The sequence below is a fragment of the Syngnathus scovelli genome, chromosome 19 (assembly GCF_024217435.2).
Source record: "Syngnathus scovelli strain Florida chromosome 19, RoL_Ssco_1.2, whole genome shotgun sequence".
Taxonomy (NCBI): domain Eukaryota; kingdom Metazoa; phylum Chordata; class Actinopteri; order Syngnathiformes; family Syngnathidae; genus Syngnathus; species Syngnathus scovelli.
The window spans coordinates 5494600-5509992 of record NC_090865.1 but is presented as its reverse complement, the minus strand read 5'-3'; the positions used below and the strand labels follow the sequence as shown (position 1 = coordinate 5509992).

General features: G+C 44.4%; 6 protein-coding genes across 8 annotated transcripts; 4 read left to right on the top strand and 2 right to left on the bottom strand.

The window, feature by feature from the left end:
- The first annotated feature begins 114 nt into the window (after positions 1 to 114).
- Positions 115 to 2136, top strand: si:dkey-284p5.3 (uncharacterized protein LOC557830 homolog). The gene is made up of 4 exons (XM_049751626.2): positions 115 to 596; positions 1216 to 1398; positions 1476 to 1538; positions 1606 to 2136. The coding sequence occupies exons 1-4, from the start codon at positions 506 to 508 to the stop codon at positions 1617 to 1619; spliced, it is 351 nt and encodes a 116-aa protein (XP_049607583.1). The 5' UTR covers positions 115 to 505; the 3' UTR covers positions 1620 to 2136.
- A 1-nt stretch (position 2137) lies between these two features.
- On the bottom strand, positions 2138 to 4256 carry rida (reactive intermediate imine deaminase A homolog). Of its 2 annotated transcripts, XM_049751621.1 has the most exons (7): positions 4002 to 4132; positions 3791 to 3876; positions 3293 to 3398; positions 3130 to 3184; positions 2994 to 3062; positions 2573 to 2628; positions 2138 to 2469 (listed from the first exon to the last, which is right to left on the bottom strand). In XM_049751621.1, the coding sequence occupies exons 2-7, from the start codon at positions 3853 to 3855 to the stop codon at positions 2413 to 2415; spliced, it is 408 nt and encodes a 135-aa protein (XP_049607578.1). In that variant the 5' UTR covers positions 3856 to 3876; positions 4002 to 4132; the 3' UTR covers positions 2138 to 2412. The 2 variants fall into 2 exon arrangements, with proteins under 2 accessions (XP_049607578.1, XP_049607576.1); XM_049751619.2 differs by lacking the exon at positions 3791 to 3876 and having other exon boundaries at positions 4002 to 4256.
- A 140-nt stretch (positions 4257 to 4396) lies between these two features.
- Positions 4397 to 6030, top strand: mrpl9 (mitochondrial ribosomal protein L9). Its single transcript, XM_049751573.1, has 7 exons — positions 4397 to 4632; positions 4776 to 4935; positions 5013 to 5137; positions 5214 to 5267; positions 5348 to 5449; positions 5525 to 5608; positions 5669 to 6030. The coding sequence occupies exons 1-7, from the start codon at positions 4552 to 4554 to the stop codon at positions 5852 to 5854; spliced, it is 792 nt and encodes a 263-aa protein (XP_049607530.1). The 5' UTR covers positions 4397 to 4551; the 3' UTR covers positions 5855 to 6030.
- A 41-nt stretch (positions 6031 to 6071) lies between these two features.
- LOC125987295 (transmembrane protein 272) lies at positions 6072 to 7088 on the top strand. The gene is made up of 4 exons (XM_049751609.1): positions 6072 to 6261; positions 6335 to 6385; positions 6446 to 6637; positions 6694 to 7088. The coding sequence occupies exons 1-4, from the start codon at positions 6219 to 6221 to the stop codon at positions 6957 to 6959; spliced, it is 552 nt and encodes a 183-aa protein (XP_049607566.1). The 5' UTR covers positions 6072 to 6218; the 3' UTR covers positions 6960 to 7088.
- prcc (proline rich mitotic checkpoint control factor) lies at positions 7033 to 9517 on the bottom strand. Its single transcript, XM_049751496.2, has 7 exons — positions 8863 to 9517; positions 8741 to 8788; positions 8127 to 8639; positions 7959 to 8054; positions 7727 to 7873; positions 7594 to 7659; positions 7033 to 7473 (listed from the first exon to the last, which is right to left on the bottom strand). Exons 1-7 carry the CDS (start codon positions 9097 to 9099, stop codon positions 7387 to 7389), a joined length of 1194 nt encoding a protein of 397 aa, XP_049607453.1. The 5' UTR covers positions 9100 to 9517; the 3' UTR covers positions 7033 to 7386.
- Positions 9518 to 9791: 274 nt separating this feature from the next.
- stk3 (serine/threonine kinase 3 (STE20 homolog, yeast)) lies at positions 9792 to 14255 on the top strand. 2 transcript variants are annotated; one of them, XM_049751460.1, is made up of 11 exons: positions 9792 to 9984; positions 10296 to 10379; positions 10590 to 10718; positions 10806 to 10920; positions 11074 to 11238; positions 11426 to 11593; positions 11671 to 11808; positions 11896 to 12021; positions 12097 to 12301; positions 12381 to 12601; positions 12672 to 14255. In XM_049751460.1, exons 1-11 carry the CDS (start codon positions 9962 to 9964, stop codon positions 12828 to 12830), a joined length of 1533 nt encoding a protein of 510 aa, XP_049607417.1. In that variant the 5' UTR covers positions 9792 to 9961; the 3' UTR covers positions 12831 to 14255. The 2 variants fall into 2 exon arrangements, with proteins under 2 accessions (XP_049607417.1, XP_049607418.1); XM_049751461.2 differs by having other exon boundaries at positions 9793 to 9984; positions 10299 to 10379.
- Positions 14256 to 15393: the final 1138 nt, after the last annotated feature.

Below are 15393 nucleotides of genomic sequence, written 5' to 3'. Positions count from 1 at the left end.
TCGTCAGCTGTTTTGACGCTAACTTTGTCAGTCTTTTTTTTTTTTTTTTTTTTGTGCTTATTTTCAGTTGTAATACTGTCAAAAGTGCTACATTTAGAATTACCGACAAACTTTAGTTGTAGTTTTAGTGGTGGCGTCATTGATGGTGTAGTTGAGTCATTTGGGTCAACTCTGCATTTTGGGCCAAAATTAAATTTTTGGAGTATTCCCCCTCCTTTACACGTACTTATGTCACCACCCAGTGAGGCGGGGCCGCCTCTGCACGCAAACAACCACTGACCACTTGAATAATGTATTTTTGTTGCCAGCCTCCTGGAAACAGCCTCAGTTACGGTACACAACAAATCCGACACTGGCCGCACCGGCGTGTCTCGGTAACTCGAGGCCACCACAACAACAACACAGGAACCATCACAAGATGCGTAACTCCGCACGACACTGAAGGGACGAACCCAAATTCCACATTTCTTTTCTTTCCCTTGCAAACTCCGGTGGAGAGCTCAGGATGGGATGTTCCACAAGCTCCCAGACTTCAGCGGTGGACTCGACCAAACCTGGAATTAAACCAGAGGAGAGCAATGGAACCAACACCACAGGTACCAAAATACTGTTAAGACTCAATTGTATCACTTTCAGAATTTCTAAAAATTATAGTAGCAGAATAATAATCATGCAGGACATAATTGCACACAAAGTTTGCTGTGGTGTGACATGACAATCATTGAATCTCTCAATACAACCCGATAACAACAAGATCAGTATCTAATGCCGTATCGTTTATGTTATGGATGGTAATAAAAAATAAAAAATTGACCAAACGGTTGGACCCCCCCCCCCCCCCGCCCCCCCCGGGAGAGAGTTTCATGGTTTCCTCTCCTGTATGTCAATCATTAAAGTTGCCGTGCTGAGAAAACTTGGAAACACATAGCAACACACAAACAATCAAGTTAAGGTCATGCGGGTTCACACCTTGGTCAAATAAACGCCTTCCCTCAGCAACGAGTAAAGTAGTAATGACCGGGATTCTCCCCGAATAAAGTTCAGCTGTTTAAGTAGGCTTTTCCTGACGCTACTTCAATTTGTTTAGCGTATAGCTGCAGTTACTTTAATCCAGCTACTTACAATTAACTATATTTACTTAAATACATTTAGTACAAATATACATACTTTTGCCCACATTTTTATGATGTACTTTTTTTCAATTTGCGGACACAGTGACGGCCAATGGGAATGTGGACAGCGAGACCATTCCCGACCAGACGCCGGCAGACTCCTCCGATGTGAAGCCCACTGACAATACGGCGACGGCATCAGCGCAGGAGGAGGAACTGCAGCTGATGGATGCCGAGGCAGATGCCGCTCCTTCCGACCCCCTGGCAGAGGCACCTCCAGAAAATGGTAAATTGAAATTTAAAAACCAAATTTCAACTAAATCTCTTCTAACGTTGAATTGTTGTGACGGCCACCCCATTTAGCCTCAGCTCAAGCAGAAGCCGCCGATTCGACGGAACCAAATCAAGAAACAACAGAGACACCAGGTGAGGTCACTTTTTCGTGAAGCTGAACGATTGACTCCAATTCACATTCTGTTCGACCCTCGTTTAGCTTCAAGTGACTGATGAATCACATCACCCACCAGACTGTACACAAACTTTCATATTGCCAAGATGGAGAAGCTGTGACATCATCACTGTGTGCCTTCCCACCCCAAACACGACAGCACTTAATCCATTTGAGAGAACGTTTTGCATTTATAGCCAAATGCCAAAAATTATGAATTATGTTATTACCGTAAAAAGTGAAAAATTTTGGACATTTCAGTGCCCTACCATAGTGGAAAAAATAAACAATTAAATACAACTTTTTATCCAAAAGAAAAGGTTTGCTGCAACAGCTGTCCCCTATTTCAGCAGTTTACTATTCTTTTTATTTCCGCCATTTGCAGAAATACAGCAGGTCAAACAACCAGTAGATTCCTTTATTATCAAAAGTAATATAAAATAATAAAATTACAATTAATTTCCATTCATTTGCTTTCTCGCTCACTCGCTTTTTTATTTTTTAAACATTTCCGCAACACGTTAAACATAATTAAGAGTGATTCAAAATATGTAATAAATAACCAAATTCAAAACACTTCTTGGCCATATTTTTTTAATTTGAGATTGTTATACAGTTGCATGAATGAAAGCGTCTTATGGCACAGCGTTACATGGCTTTGTTTTAATTGTGTAACTCATCAAACATTGTACCACAGTCCAACGAACTGGCAAATTAAGTGCTTTCTTCCATTTTGTGGGGTTCTCAGTATTGAAAGCGGCTGTACGAGCCTAGAGACAAATTTAGAAATCACAAAATGCATGGAAAAAAAAAATGGTGGAGCTATAACTTGTTTGCAAGATGGCCGCTTAGTCAGGAGTCGGCAAGAGGACCGACAACCGCCACTGCCTCAATTTCCACCAGGCCACCCTGGAGAGATTGGAAAAAAAAAAAATATATATATATATCCATGCAAACGTACACAAGTGTAAGTGAAGACTGTGTGAATGTCGAGGAATGTAAATGTACTCACACGGGGAAGCGCCGCCACTTGGTAAGCTGCTCTGGCGGGGAAGTTGCTGCTGAAGACTGCAAAAATCAATTATTGGGATTGATTATCCAACATAACTACAAGTGTCAATTAGATCCTTTTTAAGATAAACAAGTTTAAAAATCATAAAAGTGGGTCTCTGCTACACAATACTGATGTATAGCTATGTGTGGCTCTGGTGGAGGTCACGTTACACGGTGACCTCCAGCGTAGCGGTGTCTGCTTACAAACGCAGGGGTGGGCTCACGAGATTCCATTTCACCTATCTGTTGTCTTCTATTCATATAATGAGTGAGGGGGGCCCAAGATAGCTGTCAACCAGCACAATGCACTCATAAACAGTCGTGATAGAAAAATAAAAGGCCCCAAACAACCCTCATGAAGAATAACAGCATTGACTTACATGTCTTGTACACTTCATTGACGTCGTTAAAGTCATTAATGTTCGCTAGGAGGACGGTCGTCTTCACCACTGAAATGGAATAAATAGGTTTATTCCGTGAGAGAAAAAGTAATTGTGGTGACAATCGAGATGTTACCATTGGTGTAGTTGCAGCCTGAAGCTTTAAGGATCTCCCCCATGTTGACCAGAGCCTGAGGAACAACATTTATTACTTTCCCCCCATTTAATATATGTACTTCCACTTAAATACAGATTATTAGTACTTTTGCCACCTCTTAGAGTCCATGCAGCATGTGTACCTGTTTAGTCTGAGCCTGCACTCCTCCCTGGACCAGCTGACCAGAGGCTACATCCATCCCCAGCTGACCAGAGATGTACAAGGTCCGGTCCACCAGCACTGCTTGGCTGAGCACAAATTTTCAAATGTTACATTTTTGAAGAAATCAGCGAAATTGGTGAAAATGGCGACCCCATGTGGATAATAATGGGTTTGCAACTTTCATATACATACACGCAAAGCATGTCATTGTCTCTGCATGGTAAATTATATATGCCTGGATTATATAGAGATTTTTTTTGTATACGTGTATCAAAGTAATTTTATAAATAACTTTCCATTGTGGTTGGAATGTCATTTAGTGGAAATAATACACAATGACGGTCGGTCTCCGCCCACAAAGATCCTGATTGGTCCATAACCCCTACTCCCCTTCGGCACGCGTGCAACGTTAGACAATAAAAACAGAACAATAACAAAAAAACAACAACTATAATATAAAAAGGTGCGTGCATTTTACCTGTATATTCCCTGCCTGACTGGAGCTTTGTCCGTGTATGTAATCTGCCTGCGAATTGTCGCCATTCTTTTACGTCACCTGCAGCTCTTCGAAGAGAGTTTGGACTTTGTGGCCTTATTCACTCAAGTTTCACTTTATAAGCATTATCGGTTAAGTGCAACGACCGCTTGGACACGCCTACAATTTTATGCATTCAAAACATTTTTGTTACCTGTAGGGGCCGATGGCAGCCGGTGCTTTCGCGGTGTTAATAATCTTTCTGATAAGAGTGGACATCTTTGTTATTCAGGGGCTGCAACAGTCTGCTCGTGAGTGGCACTATGCCCATAAATATATTTGAATTTGGCCCCCAATGATGTCTGACAGGCAGGCCCGTAGGAAGGGCAGTAGGGTCAACTGTGGTGGGTAGGTGTGGGGGGAATTAATAGGTGCAATCTTTAAGGATCTCCCCCATGTTGGCCTAACTACTGGTTTAGTAGGGTCCTTCGAAAACTCAAAATTGAATGAGATTGGCTACTAAACATGCGTTACACAGAGAAGAGGTTTTTCTTTCCGTCTTTTTTGTCAGGCAATATTTAGGACTACTATTTCCGAAGGGGTCCTATACGTCACTATACGCATGCTATCCGCTTGCTGGTTGCAGCTTAATTCGTGCTACAATTTGACAATTTACGCTCCGAAAAATCATTTTTTAAAGCACTTTTTAAGGAAGTCTGACGAAAAACTCGCAATTACGATCACGTTTTATACACTGGTTCAACATGTTTAGTTCTGGCTGCCGTGCCCTTCAGGATCTGCTCGGCCAAATGACCATCAGGAGCTTTTCTGTGACTCCTGTCCAGGTTAGTGTCTGATCAATTTTAATATTTTACGTATTTTTTTTCAGGACGCTTTGTTTTGCATGGGCCACGTTGGGTGGTGGACCTTGAACGTTGTCCTTCTATTGTAGTTTTTGGATTGATAACGTGAAGTTTGTTTTTCCCAGAGCACCGTGGTGGTGGAGCGCTGGTGGCAGGTGCCCCTGTCTAAAGTGGGCAGCCCCCCGAGGTTGCACCCCCGCAGGCACCGCATCTACAAGCTGGTGGAGGACACAAAACATACTCCCAAGGAAAAGATGGAGCTCATCCTCACACAGACTGTCCCTAGTGAGTCTCACTATGCATTCAATAATAATTAAACAAATCTACTCTCATTTTTATTTTTTTATTTTTTTTTTTGACAGAGCTTGGTGGTCGTGGAGAGACGGTGTTTGTCAAAAAGTCAGTGGGCCGTAACAAGCTGCTGCCGCAAGGGCTTGCCGTGTATCCATCTCCGGAGAACAAGAAGATCTTTGCGGAGGAGTTAAGGGTGCGAGTTGGAGGCTTTTCAGTAGCGTTACGTTACAACGTGATTATTAAACGCTGCTCTCTCTTTTTATTTTCAGCTTTTGCGGGAGGGCACGAGCGAGGAGAGAATGCAAACTCGAACTGGACAACTGGTGAGTTAGTATAATGTACACAAGATCACATCTCTCAGTATTTGTAATTAGAATGAAAATAATGATTTTGTATTTTCCAGACAGTCGAGTTCCTGAAGAAATCCAAGTTGAGAATCATCAAAATGCCCTCTAAAGACTTTAAGATGACTAGTGAAGTTGTGAGGAGGCAGTTTCTTCGGAAGGTACCTTACAAAAAATTTCTAATCTAATTTTGTTTACCAAAAAAATGCTGTATTGAATGTTCACTTTGTTCTTAGCTGATCATGGTGGTTCCTCCTCACGCCTTGAAGCTTCCATTTGAGCCCATCACAGAGTGTGGCGACTACTGGTGTGAAGTAACGGTAAGATTTTATTTTATTTTATTGCGCGGATTAAATAATAATTATCTTTGGTTCTTACAGGTGAACGGATTGGACACAGTCCGCGTCCCCATTTCTTTAGTCCCGTACGAGGACAAGTCGGTCAGACAGCAGCGCATCTTGGAGGAGGCTGCTAATAAGGACATTCATGTGGACCAGGAGGTTGCTATGGAGACAAGTCAAGTCAGTGAGACTGAGCCACCAAGTGACAACCAGAAGCCAAATTAATGGACACTAAAAGGACATCTGTGGATTGTAAAGGACACTTGCTGGGCGAAAATGATGGTCACCAAACTGACTTTTGTTTTATGTTATTATAGTCAACAACATTGGGGGAAAAAATCATTCACGAGATGAAATAAAAACAAAAATGCTTTAGGACTTGCCGTCCAGTATCTGCAGAAGTGACTTGTTTGTTTGCCACGTTTAGATGCTATCAAAATGATTTCCTTTTTTTTTTGTGTTGTGACACCCTTGCAATGACTTTGCACAAGCGTGTCTTCACATCCTGAGTTGCATCAAAGCATCACTCGGAACAAACGCTTTTGAAGGGGGATTTATTTTCAAATGTATTTTAACGCAGTCGTTGTAGATGGACCACATGCCTCACGCTGACGTTCAGATTTCATCCATCGGTCAGAACTTTTTTTTTTCTTTTACAGCCTTGTATTGATTTCGCCGATTTCACCTGAATCCATTTTCTTGCAGTGGTGGTCAACATCATGTGGTGGATGGTGATGCTCGCAGGCATCGGTTTGGGTAAGCTGCTTTGTCACTTTCCAAATTGCTTGCGGGCCTTCACTTAATGTGTCATCATAGGCGCCACTCATCTGAACCATTGCCCGGTGCAGTCCAGAATCCCCATCTACCTGGTGGTTCTGGGCTCGTCCAGCCTGCTGGCTTTATCCGTGACTTACTGCCGCTACATCTGGGAGAGCGGCCTGATGAGCACGATCACTTCCATCGGCATGGTTCTGTTACACCTCTTCACCTTCTGCTGGTTTGTCGCAGGTATGAAAACAATCTAGTTTTTACTCGGCTTGTCCTCATTGGACCATCCGTCGCAGGTTCCACTTGGGTCTACGGCGTGTACCCGCCTAGCTTCACGCCTGGAGAAACCCGCTACTGCCATAAGAGCACCTACAACTTTGCTTTCATCATCACCACGCTGGTGTGGGCCAGCGCCACGCTGTCTCTGTGCTGCTGCGCTTGCTTCGTGTCGATGACCTGCTGCAAGACAGTCACGGCCCGACACCGTCTGACGCCCACCCGCACCACGTCGTACGGAACGACTCATCTGCTCGACGAAGACGGCGCAACAGGTGGTGTGTGATCCCAGCTCAAAGGTGGACTTATTTGCAATATGAGTCAAGAACGGTAGATATTTTTTACACATCAGCAACAACTTTGACATTTGTGAAGCAACATGTTTATTATAAAATTCCACGTTAATGTGTCTCGAGTTGAATGTGAACGCACTGGTACTTTCTTGGGAAGCGGGATGGCTCTTCACTAAACCGAGACTAACACTAAATGTTTGTTACGTGATCGAGAATACATAGAGTAGTACAAAGGAATACATTTCCAACCCAGTTGGTATCTAAAACCCACCCACAAGTATCTGGAAGGTAACTTAGTTTACTTTACAAAGGAGTCATAATGATGAACAGTTGGGGGGAAAATGTGCATTACAGTTTTTGTTTTCTAATTTATTGGAAGCTCCATTCTCCTTGATGCTAGACTCCCAAATGGCATGGCGCTCAGAATCCGTATTTGGCCTGCGTCTGCCGGCGTGTCATCCTGTTTTCCGCCCAGGTGTTCTTCAGCTCTAGCTCACGTTCCTTGGCCTGAAGAGAAAAAAAGACTGAATGAGCTTGCTGGATTTTTGTGACCCTTGACCTCTGTATGTGGTCAGCCTCTCGTTGGAAGAGGAAACATTGGCCATGAGGAAGATTTGGCGGCCTCACCTGGTGGATGAGATATGTAATCTGGTGCTTGCGCCTCTGTTGTCCCGTGGGCATGCCTCCCCTTTTCTGTAGATGGAAAAACAGGGGAGTCAGAAATTGTGGTCGCTGTATGAATCCTCCCTATGAGTCGTACCTTGCTGAAGGAGCCGTGGGTCTGCTTCTCCTCCGACATGCTTTTGGTGAGCCACTGCTGGTGACCGCTCAGCTGGTCGTCGCCCTTTATTTCCAGGAACTTCACTTCCTCTTTGCCCCGGTTCCTTTTGCCCTGAAGCCGCATGAACTGCAAGCAACACACAGAGAATGCTTATCATCACTGTTCTGTGTTAATTAACATGGGTATAATTCCATTTGCTGTTATGTCTTACCGCTTCGTCATCAAACATGGCCGAATTGCCAGGTTCTTCGTCTTCGGGCAAGCCGGGGTTTGGTTCTTGGTAGTATGCTTTGTTGCTGTCGTATCCCTGTAGAATGAGATGGTGTCACTGTTGTCGTTCATGTTAGTTTCCATTTGTTGAAACTTGACGCATGTATACCTCAGGGTATGACTCCGGTCCCGCCATGGGCGGCTGATACTGAGGATACTGGCCTCCCCACGTGGCGGCTCCCTCGTGCCCTCCACCAAAGTCGAGAGGGGCGTCCGACTGACCCAGCTCGTCACCGGGCGGTGGAGGAGGAAGAGGTGGAGGAAGAGACACTGGGAGCGGCTCCACCGCGGCGACGACGGGCTCGGGTTCGTAACTCGGAATGACAGCCGGAGGCGGCCGCTCTGGGCTCTCACCAAATGAGAAGTAATTCTGTGGAGAGATGTCGTCTTCGTGCTCGTCCGCGACAACGATCTGTCTGGCCAGCTGCCGCGCCGCCGACTTGGCTGCTGCTTTGATGGCGGAGGGTGACGCGCTGGGGCCCAGTAGGCCCGGCGCGGGAGTGCTTGGACTGACACCGCGAGGGTCCGAGCGCTTGGTGAGCGTGTGGGGAATTAAAGGTCTGTCGGTCACCTTCACAGTCAGGTTTTTGGGTTGTGGCAGGAGAGAAGACAGACCTGCACCCTACACAGAAAGGCGGGGAACGTTTATTACAGATCAAATCACTTAACGTTGGACAATCCATTCCTAATCTATTAACTTCTTGTGCCTTGCACAAACCCTACCTGGGGCTGGAGTTTCTTCTTTATTGGTTCGTCATCATCTGAGTCTGACTAATAACAACAAAAATTAATCATGATTTATAATCTCATGATCATCGTGCATCAGCTCGCATCACAACACTCACGTCGTGCTTCTCGATTTGCGGTATGGAAATCCTCACAGGTTCTGTGCGCTTCTTGGGCTTGGGCAAACCTGACAACAAACTCGTCTTGCCTTGCCGGGGATCGTTACTCGACGTCCCGTCCACCACAGAAAGATTTTGGGGTGCTGGCATGAGGGAGAAGAGTCCCCCTGAGCCTGGTTTGCTCGACGTTCCTTCACTATCGCTGTCATCACTGCTGCCATAGGCGACTAAAGACATGTTAGCGGGCGGTATGAAGTGCCGCTAACCTGCATGGATACCACCACTATTCCCTCAAATCTTCCCAGTCCAGATCCTCATGAGTGTGAAATAACGCGGTTCTTTTTTGTCGAATAACAGCAACGCAAATGGGGATGATGGAAAGTATGCTAACTATAGTTAGCTTAGGCCGCTAGCCGCCACTAAAAGTAACCAGATAGTTTGGCCTTTCTGACTTAAATCGTCAGGATACAATTGACTGTTTTTAGATCATTTATTTTAGATTCACTTATGATTAATAATACGACAGATAAATTATCATTCTGAGCGCATACTTGCACTCGGTAATTTTTCTTCGTCTTGTTTATCGACGATGAGCTGCGATTCACTTTCTTCTTCCGTGTTGACAACAATCAACCGTTGCCAATACTGCCCCCAACGGACGGCATGTGAATGACTTATAACACTATCTCTTATTTTTAAAAAAAATTAATTACAGATATTTAGATTTTACAAACTTGTGCGTACACACAGACCCAAAGGAAGCAAACGGACCCTGCAAAGAAAGTGGCAGGGTGATCGCTTTACTGCTTTACGTGGCAGCTTTGCCACATTCAAAACGGCGAACGCTCTTACGTACGGGATTATCGGCTGCTCAACCGTGTGATGCGCATGCGTACTAATGTTGCGCTCACCTCGAAGCAACCTGCTTCGTGATTGGTCAGAAGACACGGTTAGCTGGTGGCCCTTCACTCCCCAGCGGCCACTATTTCTTTAATTAACAACGACGACGACAATGTTCATTTGGTGATTACAGAAGACAAACATTACCGCAACTGGACATTATTCTGTCACCTATTTGTGAAACTTGCCATTTGCAACCATGGAGCAGTCTGCCTCCAAAAGGTTTGTAATTTAAAGCTTTTTGACTTGCTAGCTGCATAGGTAGCTACTAGCTAGCCGGTGATGCTAATTATAATTAGCGTTGTCGGTCTCAACTCTTTCTTTCCCAATTATTACGAGAAATAACATGTTTAATGTGCAACCCTATCATATCGCTTCTCACTACTACTATTTAAATTATCTTCGGGATACATACTCACTCCCGTAGAAAGTAGAACCATAGCTTTGATACACATCAGTGACTCATCATCATTCACTATAAACTTATCAATTAATTACGTGCTTAATATTGCTTTTCAAAATATTTCACCAAGCAGTAAGCTGAAAAAGCTGAGTGAAGACAGCTTGACCAAACAACCAGAGGAAGTGTTTGATGTCCTGGAAAAACTTGGTGAAGGGTGAGTAAGTTTTCTTACTTCCCCTCATCACTAGTTGTTATGAAAAATAAATGTACCTGCTTATTCTTGGAGGCGAGTGAATATTGTGTCTGTTTTCTTACTTCCCCTCATCACTAGTTGTTATGAAAAATAAATGTACCTGCTTATTCTTGGAGGCGAGTGAATATTGTGTCTGTTTTTGAAAACACATGTTTTTGTTGTGTGTGTTAGTTCTTATGGCAGTGTATTCAAAGCCATCCACAAGGAGTCGGGACAGGTTGTGGCCATCAAGCAGGTCCCTGTGGAGTCTGACCTGCAAGAGATTATCAAGGAGATTTCCATCATGCAGCAGTGTGACAGGTTGCACAAAGAAAACAAAATAAAATTTGAATGAATGTTCCATTTCGTCCCTGTTGAAGGTAATTGATTTGATGTCTTTCCAAATAGCCCCTACGTCGTGAAGTACTATGGCAGCTACTTCAAGAACACAGACCTGTGGATCGTCATGGAGTACTGCGGAGCTGGTTCTGTCTCTGACATCATCAGGCTGCGCAGCAAAACGGTGGGTCCGATACAAAAATGTGTGCTCTGTTGCCATGAGAAATGCATTCAAAGGCATGAAAACGCTTTTATTGCAAGCATATTCACACCAAAATATCGTGCGTAATCTTTCTGGTTGTGTTTGTATGTTTAATTGTATTGATTATTCTTTCAGCTGACTGAGGATGAGATTGCCACTATCTTAAAGTCAACACTCAAGGGTCTGGAATACCTTCACTTCATGAGGAAGATTCACAGAGATATCAAGGCCGGCAACATTTTGCTCAACACCGAGGGACACGCCAAGCTGGCTGACTTTGGAGTGGCAGGGCAGCTAACGGTAATAGCGCTAACATGCTAAAAACAAACAGGATCTAGCGGTGAACCAATACTGTTTTCTGATACGTCTGTACTCGTGTGAGTAAAAATGTTCCGATGCTACGACACTCGATACTGTGCCGTGATATTGTGGTCCACTCCGTAAACTAAATATCAAATTTGAGTCGAGTCTTAATTTTCCTCGAAAGGACACCATGGCAAAGAGGAACACTGTGATTGGAACGCCTTTCTGGATGGCCCCGGAGGTGATCCAGGAGATTGGCTACAACTGCGTGGCCGACATCTGGTCGTTGGGCATCACGTCCATCGAGATGGCTGAGGGCAAGCCCCCCTACGCTGACATCCACCCCATGAGAGTGAGCACGGATGATCTGGCAGACGTGGCTCGTGACGCCTCATACTTGATCCTCTTTTGCTTGTCTCGTCACTTTAGGCCATCTTTATGATCCCTACTAACCCTCCGCCAACCTTTCGGAAACCCGAGCTGTGGTCGGACGATTTCACGGATTTTGTCAAGAAGTGTCTGGTGAAGAATCCTGAGCAGAGAGCCACCGCTACACAACTCCTGCAGGTTCATAACCAACATTTCCGGAATGAAATGTGTTTTTTAGTGCCATGACTGTCTATTTTGTCTCATTTGTTACCCGCACATCTCCAGCACCCGTTCATCAGCCAGGCCAAGCCCGTCTCCATCTTGCGGGACCTGATCACCGAGGCCATGGAGATGAAGGTCAAGCGGCAGCAGGAGCAGCAAAGAGAGCTGGAGGAAGACGACGACAACTCCGTCAGTCCAACCCGCTGACTCTTGTTCACATGTTAAAAGACGGCTGACTGATTTGTTTTGCACCCCGCCCCCTAGGAGGAGGAGACTGAGGTGGACTCGCACACCATGGTGAAGTCCGGCTCGGAGGGCGCCGGCACCATGCGCGCTGGCGGAACCATGAGCGACGGGGCGCAGACCATGATCGAGCACGGCAACACCATGCTGGAGTCGGACCTGGGCACCATGGTCATCAACAGCGACGATGACGACGAGGAAGAGGAGGAGCGGGGATCAATGAGGAGTGCGGGCGCACACGCCGTCACTTGAGAAACGTGAGGTGTAGAACGTGGCATAATTTAACTCCACCCCCACCCCTGCAGGGCACGCCACCCCCCAACAGCCTATGCGTCCATCCTTCATGGACTACTTTGACAAGCAGGACTCCAACAAAGTGGCCCAGCAGCAGCAACGTCAACATCAGCAGCACCAGCAGGAGAACTACAATCACAACCAACCTCAGGAGCAGCCCGGCTACCACGTCCAGTCTAAGAATATTTTCCCCGATAACTGGAAGGTGCCCCAGGACGGAGACTTTGATTTTGTGAGTGAACTCATCCGGGGGTTGGGAGATGATGGGTAAACATGAATAATCACAATCATCATTTGTTCAGTTGAAGAATCTGGACTTTGAGGAACTTCAGATGCGCCTGAGCGCCTTGGACCCCATGATGGAGCGCGAAATCGAGGAGCTGCGGCAGCGCTACACAGCCAAGCGCCAGCCCATCCTTGACGCCATGGATGCCAAGAAGCGGCGGCAGCAGAACTTTTAAGGCCGGTGACACACACACACACGCACACATGTATGAGACGTAATGGTTTGATGAGTAAGCAACATTCGTGACCAAAGACAATCAGAAATTGTGTTGCCTTAAACGAGGAGGGGTAGGCTTTTTCCTCTGTGCTTTGTGAAAAGAAAAAAAAAGTCTGCCTAAATTGATGAAGACCACATTCATTTGTCAATGATTCATTGTCATGTTACTTTTTTGAAGATGATCTTCGGTCTCTGTGCCTCGCAAAAAAAAAAAAAAAAAAATTGCCATAGCGATATTGAAAAATGGCGCATCAAAGTCGTAACAGAACGGTCGCTTCTGAGCCTATACTGTGTAAGTGACAAAAAAAGAGAATTAAATATCCAGGGATGAGAATTTTCTGCGGATTTCCGGGTTTTCCGTCGAAAGTATCATTTTCGTGAATCGTGTAAATCCATTGAGAAAAGTGTTTTTTTTTATATATGGGGGGAGCGTTAGCCTCGGCGACTCGCGAGCATTCCCCCGCCCGCCGTGACGGCATCTTTATTTTCGGCAGCATTTTGGCGCCACTTTCGTCACATCATTTCCACTTGTTAACTTAACTTACACGGAGAACTGTTTTTACACCGCCACAATGTGAATTTGCGATTGGGTTTTCATCACTTGTAGACGAGTTATTCAGTCGAAGGGGATCAAGAACTGCTTCAGATGGGCATCGCTCGAGAGCAGCGTCATCGTACAACTCGGAACACTGTCCGTATTTGTCACAGTCACATTTGCCATTCTCATCCCTGAATATTGTATTTCAAGGCACAAATTCATCATAAAAGTTTTCTTCCTGTTCGCTACCACTTCAATAAATTTCCTCCATTTTAATTTGCGTGGGAGGCAACTGGACTCTGATGTACCGAAGTAAGCCGACACTTGAACGCCACACGTTGCGTTGACTTATTATTGTTATTTTTTTATGAGCGTCCTGAATGCGTGAAACATTTCCATGTTCAACAACGTGGAACATTTCCATGTTCCCCGTGAGTTAACGTTCACACTTGAGAGACCTGTTACACTATTTAAATAACTACCCTCAGACGACACTCGTACTTGTTACGGGGCCTTTGGTTTCTGGACCAGATCTTGCATTGTATTGTTTCACACATTTCTTTTAGTGGCACTGGTTTAAATATATAGAAGCTAATTTGGCTGCTTTTATTTGTAACCTTTTACTTTTTTTTTTTGGTCTGTGCATATGGAAGGACAGCGCTAACTAAAGTGTACAGTGCAGTGTGAGAAAAGCGGGTCGTTGTCATGTACTGTTTAGCTTAAATCACTTTTTTCCATTTCACCACTAAATCATGACTATACAGATCTTTGTCTGACATGGTTAATTTATTACTTTTTTTGTATAAAGCGCATGATATAATAAAAGTTACTTTTAGTTAACTGCAATTGCATTGGATTGTTTGTCATTTGTGTTGGAGGCGGGACACAGTTTGGGCTCTGAGGCACACAAAAAAATGTTTTTTTATGTAAACGTTTAACTTTTTTTTTACTTTTTACTTGTTCATTATTAAAAAAGATTTACTATTTCATCTTTAAAAATGTACAAGCACTGTCAATGCATTAGATTTTTAAACTTATTTTTTTGAAATGCACATTGATGTTTCGTTTTTCAGATTTAAAATTTGTGCATATTTAAAAAAAATCATTTTCATATTTATTCTTTTTGCAGTGCCTCTGCCTCATTTCCGTCATCCAAGTGTGCAGCCAGTCACCCTCTTTTATTGATTTGTGAAAGCCTAACCTCAAACAAATGCAGCCAATTACAACCGCATGAGATGGACAATTTTACGGTGCCAAATGAAAAGATGCCGGCGGGATGGCAGCTGTAATTGCACATAGTCTGCCTTTAACGGCCTGTCGGTGAGTACGGGATGCCTCGGCCAATTCTAGCACTGGCGGAAAAGAGGGAAGGGGGAGGGGATCTGAACAAAACTGCCAGTCATTGAAGCAAACAGAGTTCCTTTTTTTTATTGTATTCACTTTATAAAACACAAAATAAATCTGCTCTATGCTTTTAGGGACAGCAACAAATCCACTAAAATTATTTTTCAACCAAATAATTCAAATCTGTTGCTGTGGTAAAACTTTACGAACTGCAGAGGCCACACACTACTGATGTTTTACACCCTTCAGATCTTCTCTGACCCTCACATGTCAAAATTTCTCACACACATGCATACCTTGTTCCCTGTGGGCTTGATTGTAAATCAAAGCAGAATTCCTCTATTTGTCCACAGGCTTGTTAGGCAGGAAAGGGTGTCCATAAATCAGTAGACACTTAGTGATATTTATGCCTGGTGGCAATGAGTTGAACAAGCGGTGAGCGCGGCCCTCGAGGCAATATCTCTAAGTGGTGCCCGTCTGGAAGAAGATTGTGAAGATGATGAACAAGTAGGGGAGAGAATACTCGGTGAGCTGAAAAGACGACGCTTCATTTCCACGTTCATAATCAAACCTTAATCTGGGTCGATCCACTGAACTCTTGAGCTTTTTGAGCGCTTTGCTTATTACTGGGAATCACCAG